Source organism: Thalassophryne amazonica, chromosome 8 (genome assembly GCF_902500255.1).
Source record: "Thalassophryne amazonica chromosome 8, fThaAma1.1, whole genome shotgun sequence".
Lineage (NCBI taxonomy): Eukaryota > Metazoa > Chordata > Actinopteri > Batrachoidiformes > Batrachoididae > Thalassophryne > Thalassophryne amazonica.
Window position 1 is genome coordinate 49,164,407 of NC_047110.1, and position 18,129 is coordinate 49,182,535.

The window sequence follows — 18,129 nt, forward strand, 5'->3', positions numbered from 1 at the left end:
ATAACCAACAACCAACCAATGTATGTCACGCTGCCTTTACTCGGATTGGCAGTCTTTGTGTTATGTCAATCAGCATTTGCATAAAATAGACTTCTCGTTTATTTTGGCTCGGTCTCGTTGGCGGCATAGTGACCACCTGTCTCTTGTTGCACACCATTTCCAACAGCCTGAATTTTTTTTTTCTTTTTTTTGCATTGTTTATTTGATAAATGTTTTCATATCTGCAAAAATAACACTGATACCAGTTATGATTGTGAAAGGCTGATATCGACCTCTGTTATCAACCAACCAATATATCGGTTGGCTCAAGAGTAAAAACAATTAATGCTACAAACTACACTTTATGTAATATTCCATAAAAAATGTTGGAACTCGATTTGAAAAAATGCGCAGACATGTTGAAAATTTGTGAACACCTGCACCGTCTCTTTTGGCTGTTCCTTAAAGTTTGGCCTCCTCAGTCCGAATGGTGCTCGTACATGTGAGGAGGATGAACGCCATCGTGGTGGAACTCCCTCCACTGTTCAGTGCTCTCTCTGCTTCTCTCGTTTTGCTCTAGAAGAGGATTGAGTGGTGTGATGAGCAAATGCAGTCTCTTTTTTTCAGCTACATCACAGTCTAATGTTTACATACCGTCGTGGTCCTCTTCAGCGTAGCTCTCAAACTCATTACGCTTTTCCTCATGGAACTCTCTCCTGCGTTCATCTGCAGCCAGGATCTGTCTGTGCTCAGCTGGAAACACATGGAAGGCTGATTATAAAGTAACTAAGCAATAAGATAATCAGCATGTTAGGGTCAGTACATAGTTCGTACGGAACGGAAACAAAACGGAAGGTGCATACATTTACTGCTGAACAATCCCGGATTTTTAATGTTGTTGCTGTTGTTCCCACACTCACCTTCAACCACTTACTCCAATTAAGGGTTATGGGGAGCTGAGGCCTATCCCAGCAGTCACAGGGCATGAGGCGGGGTACACCCTGGACAGGACGCCAGTCCGTCGCAGGGCCACATATAGACAGACAAACACATTCACATCTGTACACACAATTTAAAGGTTCCTATCCACCTAACCTGCATGTCTTTGGATGTGGGAGGAAGCCGGAGCACCCGAAGGGAACCCACGCAAACACACAAACAGGTAGACCACAGGTGTGATTCGATCCCATGACCTTCTTGCTGTGAGGCAGCAGTGCTAACCACTAACCTGCCGTGCTGCCCTGTTGTTGTTGTTGTTTTTTTTTTTTTTAATAGAATAATGTTATGAACACCACCGCTGTCTGCATATATACGCTCACTGGCCACTTTATTAGGTACACCTTGCAGGTACTGGGTTGGACCCCCTTTTTCCTTCAGAACTATCTTAATTCTTCATGGCGTAGATTCAACAAGGTGTTTGGAAACATTCCTCAGAGATGTTGGTCCATATTGATGTGATAGCATCACGTAGTCACTCATTCAACCAGTCTGCCCATTCTCCTCTGACATCAACAAGGCATTTTCATCTACACAACTGTTGCTCACAGAATATCTTCTATTTTTATGCTGTATATATATATATATATATATATATATATATATATATATATATATATTTTTTTTTTTTTTGGATCATTCTCTGTAAACCCTAGAGATGGTTGTGTGTGAAAATTTCAGCAGACCAGCAGTTTCTGAAATACTCAGATCAGCTTGTCTGGCACCAATAACCATGTCACGTTCAAAGTCACTTAAATCCCCTTTCTTCCTCAGTTTGCACTTAAGCAAGTCGTCTTCACCACATCTGGATGCCTAAATGCATTGAGTTGCTGCCATTTGATTGGCTGAGTAGCTATTTCTATTAACAAGCAATTGAACAGGTGTACCTAATAAAGTGGCCGGTGAGTGTATTTCACTGCAGGTCTAAAGGAAATGACACGTTTTGATTCTGTCTTCGTCAAGCTAATTGTGTTACTTTTTGAAAAACTGATCAAAATGTCTAAATATAACGCAATGAATGCTAAAATAACCTCAGCGGTATGAGCATGTAATGAATGAGAGTCTGTAGAAAGAATGAGACTTTTTGACCCCTTTGAATAGGTCAAGGTTGGCCATCTTTGAGCTTGTCTAAGTTCTGTGTCCCAAGGACTGCGGTTATGCTAAGCACAGACAAATGATCGGACAGACAGACGGACTACTTGTGTGGCCAAAATAACGGTAAGCACGTGGATCACAACCTCACGCTCCCCCCGCCACACCTCGCCACCACCTGCAGAAAACATTGTCTGTGCCCCTGATGATGATTAAACACACAGTACTGAGTTGATTCACTGTCTCTCTCATAGTCTAAAAAGCCTTTTTTGTAAAACTGGCATTGGTGATAAACGTGATTCACAGCAGCTACTCGTATGATACACAATGATGGAACCTTGGCTCAAAAGTAATGAAGAACCTAATGAGTCATTACAATTTTCCAATTACTTCTGCATTTCGTGCAAGGTCTCTGGCTGTTCTGTGAAAAGGTTTTGAAAGGCTGACTTAAAACAGTATAGTTCCCTATTACTGACCCATAATAAGACAAATATAGGATTCCCCCCCCCACACACACACACACACACACCGGCCACTTTATTAGGTACACCTTGCCAGTCACGGGCATAGGTTCAGGGTGCTGAAGACATTCCTCATGGCTTTTGCCGTCACGGTTATTCCACTATTACCAGCATCAAGGCGATCGAATTATTGGTATAAAGGTAAGTGAACTCCATGATTTCCTGACCATCTGCAGCAGAAATCAAGTCTCATCAGGCAGGTTATTGTTTTTTCCACATTTGGTGGCCCCGTGCCCACTATAGCCTCAGTTTCCAGTTTGTAACTGACAGGAAATTGCACCTTGTGTGGTCTTTTTCTGCTGTATCAGATCTGGTTCAAGGCTCGGCACATTGCTTATTCACAGATGTTCTGCAAATCTTGTTTGTTGTGAGTGGTTATTTGAATTTCTGTCTAACCACTGCCATCAAGACCCTATCACCCACAGAACTGCCACTCAATGGATGTTTCTGTTTTTTTTTTTTTCTGGCTTTTTCCTGTACACCATACAGAAGGTTGCACATGGAAATTCTATCACACATGAACAATTTATGAAATACTCAAACATCAACGCCAATGCCACGTTAGATCCTCTTGACCACGTATACCTGGATAAATGCATTGAGTTTCTGCCGTGTAATTGGTTGATTACGTCCACCAAAGATGTAATAAAATCATTGCCGTTTGTTTATTCATTTCTCCATCTGTCTGTCTTTTAGCAGGATTACGTCAAAACTACTGCACAGATCTTGACAAAGCTTTCACCACAGATACATATTAGGCCATGGAAGACTCCATTAAATTTTGGAGCGGATCAGGATTCTGGATCAAGATGTCACTTTATGTAGGCTTTTAAAGATTACGTCAAAACTAGTTCACAGATTCTCACCAAATTTTTACCACAGATAGATATTAGGCTGTGGAAGATTCCACTGAATTTTGGAGGTGAGCTGGATCTGGATTCCAAATCAGGATTTCAATTTGTGCGCTTCACTTTATTTACTTCCGCATTTCCTGGTGACAATGTGCGCACCTGTGCATAATTCGCAGCTTCCCTGTGTGGCTCGTTAGGGAGCTAATGGTCCTGTTAACTCCTTGTTCCCTGAGCCCTCAAGGATTCCCGGGTAAGTATTTCCTTTCTTTCCCTAGGTTTGATGACATGGACCACATATTTAGCCAGCCACCCTTCCTGTGTGAACCCATGAACCCGAGTTTATGTTTAGCACCTCCTCAGTTCAAAACAGGATTTATTTAGAACAGGCACTGCTTGATGTTCATGTCCTGGTTGCAGTTCTTTTGTTTTATGGTAATTTACATGTGTTGGATACTCTCACTAACTTCCTCAAACACCTGTATCTGTGTGAATATAATCCTGGACTATCAAAAATAAGGATAATCAATCCACAGGGAGGACCTCTTGTGCTGTTTGAGGGCCCAAACAATGTCTTAGCACCTTATTTTTCAGACTCCCTTGCTGCAGTTCCTGTGTCCATTCCACAGGCCAAACCAGAGGTCTTCATTTCCCCAGTGACACCTGCTCGTCTGTCTCCAGCCTCGTCTTCATGCCAGTCTCCAGCGCCAATGCCAGATCCTTCAGCACCTTAAGTCTCCAGTGGTGCCTTCTCCTTCAGAGTCTCACACGTCTTCAGAGCCTTTGGTGCCTTAGTCCCCAGCAGCGCCTTCAGTGGTGCCCATGTCTTCAGAGCCTTTTGGGCCCTTGTTTCCAGCGGCGCCTTCAGCTGTGCCTATGTCTTCAGAGCCTTCTGCACCCTCATCTTCAGCGGCACCTTTAGCTGTGCCCACGTGTTCAGAGCCTTCGGCGCCATCGTCTCCAGCAGTGCCTTCAGCTGCACCCACATCTTCAGAGCCTTCAGCACCCTCGTCTCCAGCGATGTCTTCAGCTGCGCCCACGTCTTCAGAGCCTTCGGCACCTTTGTCTCCAGCGCAGCTTCAGCTGCGCCCATGTCTTCAGAGCCTTCAGCACCCTTGTCTCCATCGACGTCTTCAGCGATGCCCACATCTTCAGAGCCTTTGGTGCCTTCTAGAGGATGACATTTTTTGGGAATTCCCGTGGGTCACATGATTCCTGCAGGATTCCCGCGGGATGGGAGTCAAAATTTTATCAATTCTGTGATTGGGATGGGACGGGAATAAAAATGAACGGGAGCAGGCAGGAGCAGGAATGCCAAAAATAGATGATGATTTTCATCTATTTAAAACAACCAAAATTACACCCGTCCATTGTTACAGTCGTTTTTCAGTAAAGAACTACATATCCCACAGTGCTTTGACTTCTGCCTCCTGTGGGAATCTCGCGGGAATCACGTGACCCACAGGAATTCCCGAAAAATGTCATCCTCTACAGCCAAGACCTGCGCCCCTTTGCCATCGTGGAGGGGCGAGGGTTTCTGTCGGTGGCTCAGGAGTTACTTGACATTGGATCTACACACAGAGGCGCCTTAGCAGAAGACCTCCTGCCCTCAGCGAGGACTGTCTCCAGACACGTAGACGCTGAATACGAAAAAGTGAAGGCCATCGTTCTGGAGGAGCTCAAAAAGGTACGTAGGCTTGAACAGTATATCCCTTTAATGTCTGCACCGAAGTGAGTGCTTTCAAGTTTCAATCTCATCACAAGGGGGGAAAAACAAGACAAACTGGAGTGGGATGGGAGTGGGACTGATTTTGAGTGGGAGCGGGATGGGATTGGGAGTCATCTTTACAGGAGTGGAACGGGATGGGATTTATTTTTTTACTCCGGTCCAGGATTGGGACGGGATGGGATTTTTTTTTCTGGGAGCGGGATGGGACGGGAGTGAAAATCCACTCCCGTGTCATGCTCTAGTGTCTTCGTCCCCAGCAGCACTTTCAGTGATGCCCACATCTTCAGAGTCTTTGTTGCCTAGTGGCGTCTTCAGGCCAGCCTAAGGTGCACCTGTGCAATAATCATGGTGTCTAATCAGTATCTTGATATGCCACACCTGTGAGGTGGGATGGATTATCTTGGCAAAGGAGAAGTGCTCACTAACACAGATTTAGATAGATTGTGAACAATATTTAAGAGAAATAGGTCTGTTGTGTGTATAGAAAATATTTTAGATCTTTGAGTTCAGCTCATGAAAAATGGGAGCAAAAACAAGAGTGTTGCATTTATGTTTTCGCTCAGTGTAATTCACATTTTTTATGAACATGCTTTTTTGTGACCCTGTTGACTATTTTCAACAAAACGTTTGATGGTTCTGTGATCACGGCCCAATATCTTAGTAAGTTCAAGAGTGCTGCATCCCTCTGAAATACATTTACAATTTTTGACTTTCAGAGTCAGTTAAATCTCTTTTTTGGTCCATTTTACTCAAGGAAAAGAAGCTGCCTGACAATTATGCACACCTTGATATAGGGTGTTGATCTCCCCAGGCCACACCTTCCCTTCCCTACACAAGTACACACCACCTGATATGAAATCCAATAAGCGTTCAGGTTTAGAGTTGGAAAATATGCATAAAAATGATGATATGGTCAAAATACTAATAATTGCATAATAACTGTGCATAGTGCATTGATAACTACTACATTCTGCTGAAAAATATGAGCATATTAAAGAGTTAATCAGAAGACAATGTTGGATAAAAGATTACAGTGTGATTCTTAACATTTCCACTGTGATGAATCACACAGTCACTATGTGACAGTGTAATGGATTAAGATGTCTCACTTTATCAAGGCCAACAACAATTATCTCACTCTTCTCTGCACTCAAAAACAAGATACCAGAGGACATCCAATTTTTTCTGCAACTAAGAAGACCTTCAGTTTAGCCATTTGAGCACCCTTACCTGTAGAGATAGGTATGTACATCTGCACATCATTCACATAACAGTGAAAATCAGTTCTTTGGCTTCATATAATCTGACCAAGAAGTGCCACAAAGTTTGAACAACAGTGGACCCACAACAGAACCTTGAGGTGCCCTGTATTTCAAAGTTGAGATGTTGTGCTGTTATAACAAGCACACTGCATTGCAGCTGACCTGATGAACAAGATCTGAGCCATGAAATCACCTGTCTAGGAACACCAAAATCATCCTCAACTGGGTACCGTAGTCTCATTTGTGGGTCAGCGCTAAAGGGTTAAAATATGATGCATATTATGCAATAATTCTACTTCCAGGGACAGCCCTTATCTGTCACTAGCAGAAACAAGGCACTTTCTCTGAGTTTTTGGGCATATTACACTCAACAAAAATATAAACGCAACACCTTTGGTTTTGCTCCCATTTTGTATGAGATGAACTCAAAGATCTAAAACATTTTCCACATACACAATATCCCCATTTCCCTCAAATATTGTTCACAAACCAGTCTAAATCTGTGATAGTGAGCACTTCTCCTTTGCTGAGATAATCCATCCCACCTCACAGGTGTGCCATATCAAGATGCTGATTAGACACCATGATTAGTGCACAGGTGTGCCTTAGACTGCCCACAATAAAAGGCCACTCTGAAAGGTGCAGTTTTATCACACAGCACAATGCCACAGATGTCGCAAGGTTTGAGGGAGCGTGCAATTGGCATGCTGACAGCAGGAATGTCAACCAGAGCTGTTGCTCGTGTATTGAATGTTCATTTCTCTACCATAAGCCGTCTCCAAAGGTGTTTCAGAGAATTTGGCAGTACATCCAGCCAGCCTCACAACCGCAGACCATGTGTAACCACACCAGCCCAGGACCTCCACATCCAGCGCGTTCACCTCCAAGATCGTCTGAGACCAGCCACTCGGACAGCTGCTGAAACAATCAGTTTGCATAACCAAAGAATTTCTGCACAAACTGTCAGAAACCATCTCAGGGAAGCTCATCTGCATGCTCGTCGTCCTCATCGGGGTCTCGACCTGACTCCAGTTCGTCGTCGTAGCCGACTTGAGTGGGCAAATGCTCACATTCACTGGCGTTTGGCACGCTGGAGAGGTGTTCTCTTCATGGATGAATCCTGGTTCACACTGTCCAGGGCAGATGGCAGACAGCGTGTGTGGCGTCGTGTGGGTGAGCGGTTTTCTGATGTCAATGTTGTGGATCGAGTGGCCCATGGTGGCGGTGGGGTTATGGTATGGGCAGGCGTCTGTTATGGATGAAGAACACAGGTGCATTTATTGATGGCATTTTGAATGCACAGAGATACCGTGACGAGATCCTGAGGCCCATTGTTGTGCCATACATCCAAGAACATCACCTCATGTTGCAACAGGATAATGCACGGCCCCATGTTGCAAGGATCTGTACACAATTCTTGGAAGCTGAAAATGTCCCAGTTCTTGCATGGCCGGCATACTCACCGGACATGTCACCCATTGAGCATGTTTGGGATACTCTGGACCGGCGTATATGACAGCGTGTACCAGTTCCTGCCAATATCCAGCAACTTCGCACAGCCATTGAAGAGGAGTGGACCAACATTCCACAGGCCACAATTGACAACCTGATCAACTCTATGCGAAGGAGATGTGTTGCACTGCATGAGGCAAATGGTGGTCACACCAGATACTGACTGGTATCCCCCCCCAATAAAACAAAACTGCACCTTTCAGAATGGCCTTTTATTGTGGGCAGTCTAAGGCACACCTGTGCACTAATCATGGTGTCTAATCAGCATCTTGGTATGGCACACCTGTGAGGTGGGATGGATTATCTCAGCAAAGGAGAAGTGCTCACTATCACAGATTTAGACTGGTTTGTGAACAATATTTGAGGGAAATGGTGATATTGTGTATGTGGAAAAAGTTTTAGATCTTTGAGTTCATCTCATACAAAATGGGAGCAAAACCAAAAGTGTTGTGTTTATATTTTTGTTGAGTGTATATGGCAAACAAAATGAAAATGCAAAGAAAAAAATGACGATGCGGTGGAAAATGGACATATGTTGCGGTTTGTTTATGACCCAGAGCTCAAACATGTCATGGCAGTTTTGCAGGCAAGAGACCGCAGTTAGTCTATCAAGGTGTGTGGGCTAAAACGTACCAACACAACCTCTCCCATTTGTCTTGTCTTCCCTTCTCCAGTAGGAACTGAGGAAAGATGCACTTTCTGCGACTGCTTCGGTGACTGCAGCCGAAAACAAAACAGTAGACTAGTTTCCCTGTGAAGTGATGCTGCGTTTGTGTAGACTGTCCCCAGAAGTGGTTGAATCCTGTGATATCACGCAGGGGTTCAAACGAGACTGTGCTGCCTCATTCTCTCCAAGAAAACAGTGATCAACTCTATCAAAAAAAGCATCCACGGTCATCAATAAATCATTCACTACTTAGTGAGTGCAGTCTCTGTGGAAAATGCTAAATGTAAGAGCTGAAAAAGATCATTCTTTGACAGGCAAGAAGTTGATTGGCCTTGGATTGGCCTCATATCCTGTTTTGGTCTTTCTCATATGTGAGACATTTATCTTTGCTCTTCTGTTTCTCATGATTTCAGTCAATGGTTATATATATTTGGTCATTGTATTTTAGTCACTTGTTAAGTCTCATTTTGATTTTGTACTGATTATCTCTTTTCTGTGCGTATTACTTTTGTCACTGGTTTCATGCTGTTTATCATTTATTTTCTGGGTAGTCATTAGTTGTATTTTCTGTTATGCTGTTGCCACTTGTTTAGTCCCATTGTAATTTGGTCTCTGCCTTTATTTTCTTGTTGATCACTTTCATGTTGGTATATTTTTGATATTTGCTTCTTCTCTGCATTGAGCGTTTCAGTTTTTAATCACAGTTGGTTGGGGTTTGATTTTCAGTCACACTGAAAGTCTGCTTCTGTTAGTCACGCCCACCTGTCACTCTACTCCTGTCTCACCTCTCTCTTGTCTGACCATACCCCTTCCAGCACATTCCCTGACACCTGTGTCTTGTTTCCCTAATTACTGCACCTGTTATTTAAGCCCCTCACTTTCTCCACTCCCTGCCAGTTTGTTGTGTTTTCTAGTCCACGGTTCAGCCCTTTTGTCTTGCTTTGTTTTGCTCTACCGTATTTTGACCTTGCTCTCGCCTCAGCCCATGACCTTTGCCGCCTTGTGTATTGACCAGTGCATGTTTTTGACCTTGCCTTAGCTTGACAACTTCATGTACTGCTTCTTCTCTGACTGACCACCTTTGTACCAAATCCCAGCCTGTCTTTTTGAGATAAAGTCTTTTACTCTCACGCCCGTCTCTGTGAGTTTTGCATTTGCGTCCATCCACTTTCTGTGCCACGCCTATTGGAACCTTGACATGGATGAGGTTATGTTTTCGCCTGTGCTTGTTTGTTTGTGAACAGCCTGGAGCCCACAATTTTTTATATATTTTATGAAATTTTTACTGAAGATTCATATCCTGATAGGCAAGAACTGATTCAATTTTCAAGGTCAATGTCAGGAAAAGTCTTGGGAAATTGGAAAAATCCTTATCTTTAACATTGAAATAATTTTCAAAAAATCATAACTGTCAAAAAATATCAAATTTCTTTCATATTAAGGGTGTTATGTAGGATGTATCCTTTATCAGCTAGCAAAGTTTGATCCAGATCTGATCCAGATTACAGATTTTGTGGCCATTTATATTTATATCTTATATCTAAATCAAATATGCCCCAATCACACTCATATTTAAAAGTGAGGTGCAGACTGGCACTTGCTATCACCTGACAAAGTTTGATCCAGATTGTGGATTTTGTGGACATTTTAATTTAATATTGAAAAGTGCATTTGGTGTACATTTGCATTATACCTCAATCAAAAGTGTCTCAATCACTCATTTGTGACAGTGAGGTGCAAACTGGCACTCTCAATGAATAGACTAAGAAGGTTGATCCACATCTGATCCGTATTGAGGATTCAGCAGATATTTGATATTAACATTGAAAAGCCCTTTTCATCTATAGTTTGTATTATATTTTTGCTTACAAAAACCCCCCACTTCTAATAAGAATTGTGTTGGTAGAGGTTTGTGCTCTATGAACGCAGTGCTCTAGTTAGCATTTGAAATTCAAATCCTGCTGTTGTAAAAAACTAATTTATTGATAAACATTTACAGCTGCAGTTTTGCTGACTTCAGGTGAGGACAACACATGCACTAGGTATTGATTTCCTAAGATATAGCTCACAAACACTGCACTGTGATATTAGTCATTCATCTTTTTACCCGACACACCACAGCTGCAGGCCAGCGGCACTAAAACCCTGCATCACATAGGAACACTCATTTGCAGTCTGATGGCTGTTAAAAAAAATGCCACACAATTGCAAACACCTAGTGAAGTTAATAAATATTTTAAACATTTCCCCTTGAAAATTTCATGTGCCTGCAAGCAAGACGTTTTGCTTTTTTTCTCCTGTAGTCAGACAAGCTCTTCAAACTGAGCATGATTTATTTTTCTCACCTTTTCTCTTTTTTCTCTGACTCCTTTCTGCCTGTGTGACGGTACATTCCACATTCAACTCCCAACCGCCTACTCAGTCGTCTGTCTCACCTTCTTCTCTGTATGTTCTCTGCTTTCTATTCCTTTCCCCCCCACTCATACAGAGGTGTTTTTGTTGCACACAAACACAGCACATTATACGCCTCTGATTCAGAACAGCGGTCGTGACACCTTCTCACTTTCCTGACGGCTGAACGAAGCGTAACTGTGATGTTGATCTTTGAATGCGAATTTCATCGCACCTGTAAAGAGGATAGTAACCTCTGTGAGGGCTCATGGCTATTTTTTTACTCTGTCTCCTGCTGCAGAACCCACAAGTCTGAGAGATGGGTTTGAATGTTTAAGACCTATACTGCCACAGTCATTAAAGGGGCAGTAGTCAACATCTTTTCAGCAAATTAAAATCACTAATGGACTGATACCATAACTACCCCACAGACACTGAACTTCAGGTTGCCTGGAAACAACTCCTTTCCATGCCTGTTGCTTTAAATGGGAAGGAGCTGCTGCTGGTCACACCCCTCTTGTTTTAGAGAGGCAGCAGCTCTTGCATGTAAAGCTGTTGTGACACAGAATAACTCAACATAACTGTAGTCAGGGTGTGTGAGTAGAATTCAAATCTCCCCAATGCAATATCGGGGTGTCTGGTTCAGTCATAGTCTTCGGTACACGTTCAAAATCCAACAGTCGTCGTGTCGGTTATCCCACCTTTTTCACAAGAAAGTGGAAGACATCCAGGTATAGTTTGTTTTTTGCAAATTGCATTATTTTCCTTTTCCAACTTGCTCATCAGTCATTTTAATGTAAATAGTCCAGATGTCTAAAAATCCATGATCAAACCCATCAATTTTTTGTTTTGTCTTTGTTGTAGCACTTTATTGGACACTCCTTCTATGATCAGGATAACATACAAAGCAAAATGCGATCACGCACCACATTCACGCTGGTATGTAATCTGCATGTTACCAGCTGATACTCTTCTGACACAAATTCAGACATGTTTCAGGTGTTTTGTCGAGATGAGCTCCCCATAGCGTAAATCAACAGTTATGTGTGTCACGCTGAGCTCCTCCTTCGAGATGACCACCTAACAACAATACATTATTATGGGAAACTCTAAAGGCTTATCTTAGAGGCCAAATTATTCCTATTGTCTCACCTGTCCAGGTCCAGGAGAACTAGACAAAAACACCTTGCTACAGAAATTTTAAAAACTTGACCATCAGTATGCCCAGAAACCTTGCTTGGAGGTTTGAGCAACATCTTAACTTGTAACTTATTGTTCAACTTGATCTCGATGAGGGAAGCTGAGCAGTTGTTACTACAGTCTCATGGTAACTATTATGAATATGGTGATAAAACTACTTGCTTTTTTGCCTACACTGTAAAACTCAATGAGTTAGTTGAACTCAAACCATTTGAGGAAGCTGATTTCCTTAAACCATTTGAGTTTGCCAACTTATAACAGATAATTTTCTTATTAACAAATAATTTTCAAAAACTTAACTGTTAAAGTTTTAGTAACTTAACAATTTATAGTTAATTAAACTTATGTAAATCTAGTTTATGTTTTTCAATAAAAAAAAAGTGACGATAAATTTCTGCCTGAAAAATTTGCATTACATTAGGATTAGATTTTTTTAATGCATTCTTTGGTTACTTGTTGACTCTGCGTTGTGTTGTTATGATTCTGCCCATTCGCTCCCCTCGGACTCGAACTCACGATCTCCGGCATGGAAGTTGGACTCGCTAACCAGGAAAACTAAAACCCAGGGCTCTGGCCTTGTGACTACAGAATTCTTTGAGCTGTTGTTTACTACCTACATATGCACAGCGACACCTGCTGGTCTCTGTTACATAAACTCAATTAAAATGAGTGAATGGAATGCACTGGAAATACATCACCAACACTTAAATGCCCCAAAACTTTAAATGCATTTAAAGGAACTGAGTTGTTATGACAAAAAAAATTATTTTTTTAGTTAGTTTAATTAATGGAAATAAGTGACGATAACTTTTTTCAAAGCTTGAGTTACATTAACTTAATTATTATATTAAAATGGAGTGTTCGGTTTAACAGTGTACCAACTCAGGCGTCACGTTGCGACCCGCCAAACTGTACAAATAAAAACTACATCAGGTACATTTATATCTGACTCACCAGAAATTAATTCTGTTTTAAAATCATTTATGCCACTTTTTACACATCAGAGTTTCCTACCAACCCGGAAAATATGCAGCAATTCCTTGATGACCTAGAAATCCCTGCAGCTGATACTTTAAAAACAGTAGAAATTGATGCGCCCCTTAATCTGGAAGAGGTTTTATCCTCGATTAAATCGTTGTAGTCAGCCAAATCCCCTGGCCCTGATGGATTCCCTTCTGATTTTTATAAGATGTTTCATATGAAATTAGCCACATTGCTTTTGTCAGTTTTTGAGGAATCATTGGAACAGATGCTGAGACAGGCATCCATTTCATTACTGCTCAAGGAAAGAAAAGATCCAACTTCCTATGCCTCTTATAGACCTATTAGCTAATTAATGTGGATGTGAAAATTTTGGCCAAACTGTTAGTGTCCAATATAGACGGAATCCTCCTTTCTATTATATCAAATAAACAGACTGGTTTTATCAAAGGAAGGCATTGCTTTATATGCACCCTTTTCAATATACTGTACTCCAAACACCATGGGAATCTCCCTGAATTGCTAATTTCATTGAATGCTGAAAAAGCAGGACTTGATTTCACTCGATAGAGTGGAATAGGAGTACTTTTTCACAGTCCTGAAGAAATTTGGTTTTGGCAGTAGATTTTTTTTTTTTGGATTCCTCTCTTGTATTCTTCCCTCCATCTTCTGTTTGTATTAATAACGTAAAATCTGAGTATTTTACTCTGTCACACGGTACACGTCAAGGTTGTCCGCTCTCCCCTTTACTTTTTGCTTTAGCAATAGAGCCTCAGAGAGTAAGTCTCAGAACCTCTTCATTGTTCCAGGGCGTGACTCGTGGGAGTACAAAACATAGTGTTGCTCTGTATGCAGACGATTTACTTTTTTTGTATGTCAAAATCCAACTAGTCATTTAACATTTATTATGGCAGTACTATGGGGGGAGGTGATGGTCTAGTGATTAAGGTGTTGGGCTTGAGATGAAAAGATCCTCCGTTCAAATCCCCGCCTGACTGGAAAATCACTAAGGGCCTTTGGGCAAGGCCCTTAATCCCCTATTGCTCCCGGTGTGTAGTGAGCGCCTTGTACGGCAGCACCCTGACATCGGAGTGAATGTGAGGCATTATTGTAAAGTGCTTTGAGCGTCTGATGCAGATGGAAAAGCGCTATATAAATGCAGTCCATTTACCATTTACCATTTACTCCAAAATTGTGGCTCTTTTTCTGGATAAAGGCTTAACATACAAAAAAGTGAATGCTTCCTATAAATGCAGCTGCACAGTGACTCAGACAAACTGATCTTCCCTTTCCATCTGACTCATTCTGGTTTTAAGTATTTAGGAGTGAATGTAACTGCTTCACCTCAGGCCATGTGGGCTGCATATTTTACTCCTTTATTGTCCAATATCTGGTCAGCTTTTCAAGATGGGCTAATTTACCAGTATCTCTTTCAGGTAGGATTAATATAGTGAAAATAAATGTTTTATCCAGGTTTTTATACCTTTTTCAGTGTATTTCTCTGTTCTTACCCAAAACCTTTATTAAATCTATTGATCAAATGATTTCCTCATTTATATGGGGAGGTAAAACTCCAAGAGTACATAAATCATTACTACAAAAATGTCGGCTCAGTGGAGGTCTGTCTTTACCTAATTTGATGTTTTATTATTGGGCAGCTAACATTCAAAAATACATTTACTGGATAAAAGATCCCGATACAACTTGGGGTCAATTAGAAGCTCAGTCGTGCTTGTCTTCCTCTCTCCCTGCCTTATTATTTCCATCCCTCCCTGTCTCTTTGTCTCGGTACACAGATAATCCTGTTGTACTTGCCTCTCTTAAAATATGGTATCAATTTCAACTTACTTCAGATGCGTTTCTGCTTCTGCTCTTGGCCCATTATGTAATAATCACCTCTTTCCACCCTCCTTATTAGACACTGCATTTCATCTATGGGGTAAGAAGGCTTTAAAAGTTTCCGTGATCTTTTTCAGGATAGTACCTTTCTTAATTTTACTGATATGTCTTCCTTATATGGCCTGCCCTCATCTCATTTATTTCTTTATTCCAAATTACACATTGCGCATCTATTATTTTCAAGGAGTTCCCCTCTGTCCCCCTAAACAACCTTGGGAGGACCTCTTTGAACTTATGCCCTATAGAAAGTTCTTATATTGTGGATATACAGTATAATCTTGTTCTTTCAATGGACAATTATCCAGTCAATAAAACTATCTGTAATTGGGAAGAAGACTTGGGTCCGGAATTCAGGGAAGGTTTCTGGCATAAGAAGTTGACAGAATTCATACGTCATTATCTTGTGCAAGATTTCCCCTTATTCAAATTAAAGTAGCACACGGCTGCATTTGTCAAAGTCCAAATTAACTCAAATTTAGCCCGATGTTTCTGGTCTGTGTGATAGATGTAACTTCTGTCCCTGTGATTTAAGTCATATGTTTTTTTCTTTACCCCACACTTCAGCCATGTTGGATTTCATATTTTGATGTCTCTCACATTCTTGCTGGCAGACTGAGGCCTTGTCCACTGATCACTGTTTTTGGAGTTCCTGGAGTCCCCACTGTGTCCTTTACTAACTCGCAGGTGGATATAATTGCTTTACCTCATTGCTAGAACACTGCAGAATATTATTATCCTGGAAAGTTCCACATCCTACATCTGTTTCTACATGGTTGAAAGATCTTATAATTTTCTTAAACTTAAAAAAATCAATTGCCACTATTGTTGGGCATACGTTGCGCTTGCTGGTGTCACCAATCGAATGGTCCCCCCTAAAAATCGGTCCGCCCTGCCTTCACTGTGCATGTGCCATTTCTGAGCATCACCAGCAATTCACCGATTATCACCTTGTTTCTGCTTAGAACTGCACTCCAGTCATCATCTATTTCAGCGACAGATATCTGAAGCTTTTGTACAACAATCATTTCCACAAAAATTCAGCATTATTTCATCATAAAAGACAGAGGAAGCGATCAGGATGCCTACATCAGTTCAGAGCGTCAGTAGCGACTCACCAGTTATCGCCTTGTTTTCTGCTTAAAACTGACTTTAGAATGATTTAAGAGGTTTTACGTTGTCATCTGATGGTTAATAATCACATTATTCCCTTTGATTGCTTTGGGTGTAGAGAGTCAGTCTCAGATGTCCTGCTGTGGTCCCAAATGATACATGCACAGTGAAGGCAGGGGGGACCATTTGGTCAACGCCACCAGCAACACAATATACAATCTTTGGTGTAAATTCATTGAAACATTATATATAAGTTATGAATATGACATGTATACATCCAACTGGTTATGAATACACTGTGTATGCATCCAACAGTGGTGGGGAAAAAAAAATGAATACGGTCGGCATACGCTGTCTAAATAGTCAAGGTGTGACAGGGCGTGAAGGGTTGTGGCACATTTACCTACTTGATTGCACCTTCATTATGTTTGCACTTTGTAAGTGATGTACTAGTGTTTTTTGTTTTGTCCTTTGATGAAAAAAAGACTTTTTTTTTTTTTTTTTTTAGTTAGTCCTTGTTTTCATCAAAAGTTAATCATCTTGAGATATATGCCAAAGTAATATTCCCACCAAGATTGGTGAAAATCCATTCTTGTCTTGCTCACAGACACATACAGGACTGATTACAATACCCTACTTCCCCAGCGAGCAGGGTAAAAAAAAAAGTATTTTCCAGGATAGCTCCTCAATCAATAGGGCTCGGGAGGGTTATCCCAAATCTATATTAATTAGCTAAGCATTTGTCATTATGTGGTCACATGTCACAAAACATAATGAAATGAGATTACTATTTTAGTCCTCTTATAGATCACAGGGGCTGGAGCCAATGCCAGCGTTAACTGGGCAAGAGGGTCATTAGTCTATCACGGGGCCAACACACACACTGTCTAGACAAATTCAGTATTATTATTAATATGTCCAAATGTGCACTTATGTGAATTGTGCACATGTACAGCCACACACACACACACAACTTTGGCTGGTCAGACTTGAGCACAAAATGACACAGACAGAGTGAACTTTGGCACCTCACCGTTAATCTCATCCTGTGACTTCACTCCTCGTCTGCTGCGCTGTCTAAAGAAGTTCAAGGCATCGGCCTCCCGCATGAAGATCCTTCTTATCGGACCTGCAGTGCAAGTGGGAGGAGGTCCAGCTTAGGAGAGAAGCATAAAAAAGACTGCAGAAATGAAAGAACCTATGCTCACCTCGTGGATCCTTCGCCGTACTGAGCAAAATCGCACAATCTGCCCCTGAAGACACTGGGAGACAAAATAGGAAGTTAAAGAGAAACACGAAAGACAAACACCTTTCATTGACACATCCAAACAAAGAATGCAGATCTGACATTCCACATGACAATAAGATGAAATCCACACATACCTGCTTGGACTCACAGGACAAAGCAAGAAGAACGCCGCGAGACCGAGGAGGGTCGTTGCACACAGCCAGGACATCTTTACCTCTGTGTCCAAAAAGTTGATAGATACAAGCAAGAAAGAGTGATGAGTCAGGCGTGAGAGGTGGAGTGTGAGTTTGGAAGGATGGGCGTTGGCAATACTGACTGCTTGTCAGAAGACAGAGGAGGCGACCAAGGACATCTGGTTAGTGGATTTACTGCAAACACCAACAAGGTATCCCATGTTAAAAATTAATGAAGCGCAACAATATTTCAGTTCAACTTAAGAAATCTTTGTGTTCCTGAATTCAGTTCATGATGTCACAGGTAGGAGGTCTGGGCAGCTTTGCTTGAGCTGCTGCTCCCGCGACCCGACTCCAGATAAAGCGGAAGAAAATGGATGGATGGATGGATGTCACAGGTAAGATAAATACATTTTAAACGCGACTATTGCAGCCAACAGCTATTTTCTGTTTAAAGATTTAGTGGCTTGATGGTGTACCGGGGCAACACGGTCGATTGATTAGCAGTTAGCACTGTTGC

At 41.6% G+C, this 18,129-nt stretch overlaps 1 protein-coding gene across 1 annotated transcript; it reads right to left on the minus strand.

Moving 5' to 3' along the window:
• Positions 1-367: 367 nt before the first annotated feature.
• Positions 368-17,310, minus strand: ucmab (upper zone of growth plate and cartilage matrix associated b). Its single transcript, XM_034175602.1, has 3 exons — positions 17,221-17,310; positions 634-732; positions 368-555 (listed from the first exon to the last, which is right to left on the minus strand). Exons 1-3 carry the CDS (start codon positions 17,294-17,296, stop codon positions 458-460), a joined length of 273 nt encoding a protein of 90 aa, XP_034031493.1. The 5' UTR covers positions 17,297-17,310; the 3' UTR covers positions 368-457.
• Between the last annotated feature and the right edge of the window lie 819 nt (positions 17,311-18,129).